The 8,928-nt window shown below is 33.8% G+C and overlaps 1 protein-coding gene across 4 annotated transcripts; it reads left to right on the top strand.

Moving 5' to 3' along the window:
* Positions 1-546: 546 nt before the first annotated feature.
* Positions 547-7,847, top strand: LOC107951922 (probable inactive ATP-dependent zinc metalloprotease FTSHI 2, chloroplastic). 4 transcript variants are annotated; one of them, XR_001698676.2, is made up of 12 exons: positions 598-2,153; positions 3,172-3,344; positions 3,568-3,669; positions 3,767-3,931; positions 4,029-4,169; positions 4,478-4,636; positions 5,344-5,429; positions 5,641-5,719; positions 6,700-6,822; positions 7,132-7,185; positions 7,270-7,557; positions 7,662-7,847. XR_001698676.2 is itself a non-coding variant. In XM_016887106.2 (11 exons), exons 1-11 carry the CDS (start codon positions 821-823, stop codon positions 7,486-7,488), a joined length of 2,637 nt encoding a protein of 878 aa, XP_016742595.1. In that variant the 5' UTR covers positions 547-820; the 3' UTR covers positions 7,489-7,648. The 4 variants fall into 4 exon arrangements, 2 of the variants coding, with proteins under 2 accessions (XP_016742595.1, XP_040940993.1); XR_001698675.2 differs by having other exon boundaries at positions 599-2,153; positions 7,132-7,188; XM_016887106.2 differs by lacking the exon at positions 7,662-7,847 and having other exon boundaries at positions 547-2,153; positions 7,132-7,188; positions 7,270-7,648.
* Positions 7,848-8,928: the final 1,081 nt, after the last annotated feature.

An 8,928-nucleotide genomic window follows, 5' to 3' on the forward strand; every position in this document is an offset into this window, starting at 1 on the left:
GGGGAAAATGGTGATGGTGATAGCATCGTGCAAACGGGTAAGATGGTGAGTTCGTGATGTTTGTGGTTGTTTAACTAGTTTTGGGCTGAAGGAAAAATGGTTTGATGATAGAAGCTTTAGTGTTTGTTAGGTTTGAGAGTAGATGAAATTAATATGGTGAGGGTGAGTTGAAGATGGTGATGCATCAGGTATGGTGGTTGAAAAGAGGGTTAGAGAGTGTATATTGTTGAGAGTGAGAAAGAATCCAATTGTTTCTTTGTAGAAATTGTTATATTTTTTTATTTAGGATCAAATTGATAAAATGTGTAAACATTGAAAGGACTAAATTTGTTATTAGGTTAATAAAAAAAGAGCTCACATTAGCTTTCCAGCCCACAACTAACAACAACTAAAAGGAGAGTAACTAAAATATTTAATTTCAAAACGTTGAGTGACTAAATCAAAAAATTAATAGTTGGGTGACCAAAATAAAATGAAGTGCATAGTTAGGTGATTATCTTGTACTTTACCCAAAATATTAATGCGGGTTTATTATAGATGTTAACCGGCGTCGTTTAACACTAAGGTTTAATATTCTTGTTGGTCGGGGACGCAGTTTTTTATCCGGGAGAGGTTTGAAGAGAAAGAAGAAAAGAATAAAATGCTGTGTCTTAGGCTTCCTATTCGACTAAATCGAATGTTCAATAACCTTAACTACAATGTCTCAGTTTCGTTTCACTACGTAAGTCTATCTCTTTCGATCTCTTAACATAGTGAAATTCTTTTCTGTTCATTTTCACTCATAATTCTCTTCACATTTTTTTTTCTTCATTGTTTTTTCATGGCTTATCATTTCTCTTTTGGTTCTTCATTGTACCCAAAGCTTCCATCTTTAAAACCCAAACCTCAAAACCCATTTTTCTTCAGCTCTTACCCTTCAATTTCTTGTCAAATTTATAGCTCTAAGAGCAATAGTTCCGATGATGATGATAAAACCAAGAAAACCCATTTCAATTTTGTTGCTTTACCCATTACTCTTACTATAATCTCCACTTCATTTCCACAACAAAGTTCTCTTGCTGCAGTTAAAGTATCTGATAGGAAAAAAACTCAGAAAAAAACTCAAGAAGCTTTGACCCCTGAGCAGATAAAACAATGGTCGAAAAATCTTCCAGTTGTAACCAACCGGATTCCATATACTGAAATTCTCAGTTTGAAACATGAGGGAAAGCTTAAACATTTAATTAAGCCGCCTAGTGCTAGTTTGAAGCAAAGGGCAGAGCCAGTTTTAGTAGTTTTAGAAGATTCTAGGGTGTTAAGAACTGTTTTGCCTTCAATAGATAGTGATAGGAAGTTTTGGGATTCATGGGATGAGTTAAAGATTGAATCTTTGTGTGTTAATGCATATACACCTCCAATTAAGAGGCCTGAGGTGCCTTCTCCTTATTTGGGATTTTTATGGAGGGTGCCTGCATTTATGTTGTCGTGGTTTAAGCCGAAGAAGGAGTCCAAAAGGGCGCTGGAAATTAGGAGACAAAGAGAGGAGTTTAAGAGGCAAAAAAAGGAGGAGTTGGCGAGAATGAGGGAAGAGAGAGAGATGATTGAAAAGATTATGAAGGCGCAGAAGAAGGAGGATGAGAGGAGAAAGAAGCGAGAGATTAGGAAGAGGAAGTATGAGGAGTCATTGCGTGATGCTAGAAGGAATTATCAAAGTATGGCAAATATGTGGGCCAGTTTAGCTCAGGATTCAAATGTTGCAACTGCGCTTGGATTGGTGTTCTTTGTGATATTTTATAGGACAGTGGTGCTTAGTTACAGAAAGCAGAAGAAGGATTACGAGGATAGGTTGAAGATTGAGAAGGCAGAGGCAGAAGAGAGAAAAAAGATGAGGGAGTTGGAGAGGGAACTGGAAGGAATTGAGGGGGAGGATGATGAGGCTGAGCAAGGGGGAGGTGAGCAGAATCCTTATTTGAAGATGGCTATGCAATTCATGAAGTCAGGAGCACGCGTGCGGAGAGCACAAAATAAGAGACTGCCACAGTATTTGGAGAGAGTAGTGGATGTCAAGTTCTCAGACGTTGCAGGTCTTGGCAAAATCCGGCTTGAGCTTGAGGAAATAGTCAAATTTTTCACACATGGGGAGATGTACCGAAGAAGAGGAGTAAGAATACCAGGTCAAAAATTCTAAACCTGAATAAATTTATTTTAAAATTCAATATTCTGCAATGAAGTTATACTCGAAACCTACATGCAAGCAAGTTGTTATGTCTTGTTTACCTTAAGTCTTTGGCATGACAACTGACAAGTTAACAACCTGGATACAAGAGCTTATAATTGGATGAATCAGCTTTTTCCTTTTTCTTTTTTACTTTGAGATCACTACCCAAACTCTAAATTTGTAGGAATGTAACACTTAAAGTGGCTAAACGAAAATTGCAGTAAATTCATGGATCATGTGTAGTCAACTTACCTCTAAATAAAGATGATAACGCAAAGTTCAAAGAATTATAGCATTTTATCATATGGTATAATGATATGTTTATTCAGTTCTATAAGACAACTATTAAGTTGTTATTGATCTGGATTGCTGAATATCTGATGAGCCTTTCTGTTTCATTATACTTACCACATTCGTGTTTGCAAGAGGTATTTGTGCCTTTCTTTTTTCCTTTTTCAGTCACTGAGCGGAACTCTCATCCTTGATCCCTTTATGACACTGATTAGATAGTTGTTTTCCACAAATTTTGGCTGGTCTTCTCATTTTAAACAGAAGTTGGTCAACATTCAAAAGTGATGTGACATTTTCCTTATTTCTGTTTCTTCTCTGATCTTAGATAATAAATTTGGTCCATTTGTTATCTTGATATACATTCATATGTATTCTCAAAAGGGAAATCCAGAAACTACTTATAACTGTTTTTTTTTTTTCTTTCGGTAAGACATCATTGTAAGCTGATCATCCGTTTTAAGATAATACAGATCCATAAAATATTTCTATTGCCTTCCTATTTCTGGTTTCATTGAACTTTTTTCTCATCTGGTTTGAACACTTTTTGTGGCTGCATGTGCCTAGTAAAACATGATAGAAACATCAAATTTATTTCTATTGCTTGTTTTGCTTTATTTTACTAGTCATATCATTTTTAGTGCTTTGCAGAGGCTTATTTCAGGTTGTATGGATTTCTTAATCAGGTGGAATACTTCTTTGTGGCCCTCCTGGGGTTGGGAAAACTTTACTAGCAAAAGCTGTAGCTGGTGAAGCAGGTGTAAACTTCTTCTCCATATCTGCTTCTCAGTTTGTGGAAATATATGTTGGGGTTGGTGCATCCCGTGTCCGAGCACTTTATCAGGAAGCAAAGGAAAATGTAAGTGTCGTCTTTATTTTAGTTGCTTTATGTTCTCTTTTCTCTCTGCATGTATAACTTGAGTTCTATTTATATGGGTCACATCTATATGTCCAATTTTACATTATTTTCTGATAGTGGATCTATTAAAGTACCAGCTTTAATTTGCTTTTCAATTGGCTGCTTCCAAACTACTTTGTTGACCTTCAGTACAACATTCCATCACTTTATGTAATTTTGGTAGGCCCCTTCAGTCGTATTTATTGATGAGTTGGATGCTGTTGGAAGAGAGCGTGGTTTAATCAAAGGTTCTGGTGGACAAGAACGTGATGCAACCTTAAATCAGGTTCGTTGGGACCTATTTTGCCTATGTATTTAACTTTTTTTTAAATGTAAAATTGTTTCTTTTCCTATTTTAATGTGTTATGATTGTGGTGCTACAGCTTCTGGTATGCTTGGATGGTTTTGAAGGAAGAGGAAATGTTATCACTATTGCTTCCACAAATAGACCAGACATTCTAGATCCTGCACTTGTGAGACCTGGACGGTTTGACCGAAAAATCTTTATCCCCAAACCTGGACTCATAGGTCGCATGGAAATTCTTCAGGTAAAATTAATAATTTTCCTTCTCATTGTGAAAAAAATCATTAAAAGTTTGAAATTTGCTAGCTATGATTTCTATACTATTCATGTCCTCTCTATAGGTTCATGCTCGTAAGAAGCCAATGGCTGAGGATGTGGACTATATGGCTGTTGCAAGTATGACAGATGGAATGGTTGGTGCTGAGCTGGCAAACATAGTTGAGGTTGCTGCAATTAATATGATCCGTGATGGAAGGACTGAGGTACTAGCAATTTGTAGTTGTAAACTATCCTTGTCATGAACGGCAATGTGTTAGTTTACTGGAAATTATGAAGGGGCTATAGCTGATGAGAAATAGTTGCTAGGAACAGAGGAGTTGGAGATTTGGAGATTTTAAAAAGAAATAAATTTAGAGGAATTTACATATATGAGATGAATGAAATTGGAATATTACTTGGATAATCTGAAAAACTATAGGATTGTGTTTGACAGTGTTATTTAGATGGTATAAATGCCCTTAACTTAATGAATTTTGCGACCATCTGACTTTCTGCTGTTGCATTGCTGCAGATTACAACTGATGATTTGCTCCAAGCAGCACAAATAGAAGAAAGGGGTATGCTAGATAGGAAGGAGAGAAGTCCAGAGACATGGAAACAAGTGGCTATAAATGAAGCGGCAATGGCTGTTGTAGCTGTGAACTTTCCTGATCTCAGAAATATCGAATTCGTATGATCTTTACTTGCTTTTTGCCTTTTCTTGCATAAATTTTAACTCAATATGCACAGATGTAATATGTTTTGCACCTCTTTAGTGCATTATTTTGATATTGACATACAGTTTACATCAGATCTGGTTTCTCATGTAATTGTGCTAATAACTGAGTCAAGTATATGTTTGATTACTTCTATATTATCTGATTTTTGAGTCATTAATATTGATCGGAAAACTACAATCATCTGTAAGCGATATCATTGCCTGACTTGAAATCTGTGATGATTTGGCAACTAGTGAGAGATACTTTGAAAACCTTAGAGTTGGTCTCAGAATTGTAGTTTACCGTTATGGATGATGACTCTTATTCTCATAATCTTATCCATCCATAAAAGAGTCTCTGTGAGTGAGTTGGCACCTAACTGCTAATTAGATCCTGTTAAGCATCTCAAGATTATTAGTGCAGGTTGTCTTTAATATTTTTTTAGTATGCATGTATAATCATTGCATTATCCTGGAAAACAAGCTGGGAACTCTTCAATGTTGGTTCATTTCCTTGGGTTTCCTATAAATTATAGAGTATTGATGTAGAACTGAACCTTTTAGGTCTCAAAGTTGTTCAGATTATCAAGTTTCCCTCATTTGTTTACCATCTTAACATATGATTGAATTTATGCAATGTCTGGATGTATATTATTTATTTATTATTGCTTTTTGAGCAGGTAACAATTGCTCCTAGAGCAGGTAGGGAATTAGGTTATGTTCGGATGAAAATGGATCATATCAAATTTACGGAAGGAATGCTAAGGTATGCAACAGTTTTTCGTGCTTATAAGCATCAATGTAAGGACTATCAACCACCAAGTGCCGAGAATATTGGACTAATTGTCAGAGTATACTTTCAGATGCATGTTGTGTTTTCCTACTACAGTACTTTCCTGTGAATATTACACCAGAAACTCCATTGTTTCTTTTTTTTTTTTCCCAACAGTTCACTTGTATTTCCCATTGTCATGCAGTCGACAATCCCTCCTTGATCACATAACTGTGCAATTAGCACCCCGTGCAGCAGATGAACTTTGGTTTGGTGAGGGTCAGGTGAGACCTCTATGTTCGTCATTCATGTACCCTAATATCAATTGGCATGCCTGGAAAAGATGGTATGGTGTGAAGATAGTCATTATAATATGGAAGTTGAGTCCCACATTTTTGTTCTCTTCAATGGTGCTTTCTTACCAAGTAAACAGAAGCTTTAGAACTATGAATTCTAACAATGTGCAGATTACTGCTTAAAATGGCAAGTCTAAATGATTAGCCTTCTTCAATTAAATAGCCTTCTTCAAGTTTTGGGTTTTATAATATGCTCTTTATAAAGGTCATAATGGGGTCGAAGAGGGGGAGGTCTTCAAAGTTCATTGTTTTTCTGAAGTAAGGTAATTATCATGGGTTGATGGAGTTGTTTTTTTGTTTTTCTCTGACGTGGTTTAGGTTGGATTTTTGGTGTACTTGTAAACATTGATGGTTTTTCTTGATTTGTTCTAAAATAAATCAAGATTGTCATTAAATACTTTATTTTTGTGTATGTGACGTTGCATATGTTCACTTTGTCATTAATGCTTATGGAGTGCATAATGTGTTGACTCTTATTGCTATTATCATTTCAAGGTTATGAAACCATAAAGCTTGTTGCTGTTGAGAAAATTCAATTCATTTTTTAACATGTGTCTGACATGGGTATGTTCAGTTTTTTTTCACAAAGTTTTTCCATATATTTAGAGGATCATAGCCCATAACCCTTACCCAATGTGTCAAACACGGGTACTTAGTGAATAATCAATGTAGCATAACTTTTAAGTGTGATAGGGATGCATATAGGATAGTAATCTAGTGCTTGATTGCAGAACATATTAGTTTGAGGTTTGGTTTGCCAAATTATTAATTATTTCTTTTTTTTTTCTTCCTGTAGATTGTTGGTTCTAGTTAGTAGGAGCTAGATTATTGAAATTTTTATAAAAATATTTTATGCCATATTCAGTATATTAACTCAATCCACTTGTAATATCCTTAAATATTTTCAGTTGAGTACAATATGGTCTGAAACAGCAGACAATGCTAGGTCAGCAGCAAGGATGTTTGTTCTTGGTGGCCTTTCTGAGAAACATCATGGATTGTCCAACTTCTGGGTTGCAGATCGAATTAATGTAAGGATACATCGTTATTGCTTTTGTTCCTATCTTGAAAAGGTTATTTTGGCACCTTTTTAGCATACGGTTAAGTATACATTCTCATTGCTTTCTACTTGTTCCTTCAAGAAGAACAGCCTTTTTCTGGTCTAAGTTGAAGCAGTACAGTGGAGTCTTCGTTGAATTCCTCATTTTACTCCAGAAACTTCATCGAATGCATTTTTCAATTGCAAAATGAATTTTGAGAAGCATTAGGTTATTACAAGTGGAACTGCTTTAAGCTTCTTTTTGCTTTGTTCTAATGTAGACTAAATTGTTGAATATCAGGAGATAGATTCGGAGGCATTGCGGATAGTGAACATATGCTACGAGCGAGCCAAAGTGGTATTCCGTTGCTTGTAAAAGTAGCACTTTATGTGTTTAATATTCTTATTATATGACCCGTATGTTTGTTTTGGAATTCAGATCTTACAGCAGAACCGAAAGCTGATGGATGCAGTGGTTAATGAACTGGTTGAGAAAAAGAGTTTAACAAAACAAGAATTCTTTGGACTTGTGGAATTGCATGGGTCACTTCAGCCAATGCCACCCAGTATAGTTGACATTAGGGTTGCCAAGCGAACTCAGTTCCAAGAAATGATGATGAACCCCAATGTGAAGGTTACAGGGAGGAGTTCTTCATAAACCACCACCTATCTACTTCCTATTCACATGTATAACTTTGCATCAATCACTTCCAGGTCATACGATCAGGTATTGCTTGGTATAAGATTTTGATTTCTTTTTCTTGTACTTAGAAATTTCAATTATTTTATCTTTTTTAATTAATTTACAACTTTTTACATGTTTGCTTTCAGGTTTGATTATTTGTGCTTGAAGTTTTTCATTACTAATTAACTAATAATATATACAGATTAAAGAGAAAAATCAAAGGGTTCAATGAGTTAATAGGAAATGTAAAATACTGATGGTCTATTTGGACACTATTGACTAGTGGGATGAAAGTGCAATTATTAGATTAATGAATTTTAATTCTATTGGCATATTAGTTTTAATGTCGTATAAATATATAATTTAAATTTTTTAGAAAATATTAATTATTATAAAAAATTAAAAATACTTGAGAATTTTTTTTAAACAAGTAATAAAACTTCAAATCAAATTTTTTGTGTTGTATGTTAGTTCAAGAAAGTATTTGACAAAATGAGTAAATGAGTATTAATAAAATTAACTAGAACAATATATATATTATAATGTAATTTTATCTACTGTAATTTTATCTACTGTAACATTTTTTTATATTTGTAGAGTTATTTACACTTTAATATTAAATATATTGTTATTATTGGTTATTCTTTGACTAAATTTAAATATTTTGTAATTTAGTAAAATTAGGATAAATAATTTTTAATAAATACTATTTGATTTAGTTAAGTATTTAGTAGTTCAAAATTGTATCTCATCAATAAAAATTTCAAATTATTTAAATGATTCTAGTAAACAAACTATAAATATGTTTTTCCAAAAATGAAAATACTATTATTCTATAAAAATAATTTAAACCAAAATTTTGTATAAGTGAATTTGGAAAGCCATATAGTATTTGGATTTTAGTTTAAATATTTGTAATTATCCATGAATTATCTTAATTCTCACCTTCTCTTTAAGTTTAAATATTTGTAATTATCCATGAATTCTCACCTTCTCTTTAAGAATTGAAGACTAATTGAAACATTTTAATTACACATTTTAATTCCAAAAGAAGGGTGAAAACTGGGGATAATTATGCAAGTACATACAAATAGTTACACTCTAATTCAATTATCATATGCAATTTCAAAATAGTCGAACATAGGAGTGTAAATGAGACATTGATGCTCGTACACTACTCAAGTTCGGCTGAAAAAAATTCGAATTCCATTCGATAATTATTGAGATCAATGGAGCCAAATTTGGGCTTCATAGTACTTGACTCGAATGGCTCATGAGCCTTATCGAGTTTTTCATACTTTTATATTATTAAATTACATAAGCTTAATTATTGATATGAGCTCGAGTACAAAAATTGATAAAACGAGCTTAATCGAGCTTAAACTTAAGTAGCTCAATTATATCTCGAACCGA

The sequence above is a fragment of the Gossypium hirsutum genome, chromosome A02 (assembly GCF_007990345.1).
Source record: "Gossypium hirsutum isolate 1008001.06 chromosome A02, Gossypium_hirsutum_v2.1, whole genome shotgun sequence".
Taxonomy (NCBI): Eukaryota; Viridiplantae; Streptophyta; class Magnoliopsida; order Malvales; family Malvaceae; genus Gossypium; species Gossypium hirsutum.

Excerpts from the sequence above, each read along its gene's own strand:
- LOC107951922 (XM_016887106.2), top strand. The coding sequence starts at position 821 with ATGGCTTATCATTTCTCTTTTGGTTCTTCATTGTACCCAAAGCTTCCA. Across the intron at positions 3,670-3,766 it reads GTGATGCAACCTTAAATCAG|CTTCTGGTATGCTTGGATGG; the intron begins GTTCGTTGGGAC and ends GTGGTGCTACAG. Across the intron at positions 4,170-4,477 it reads TCCGTGATGGAAGGACTGAG|ATTACAACTGATGATTTGCT; the intron begins GTACTAGCAATT and ends GCATTGCTGCAG.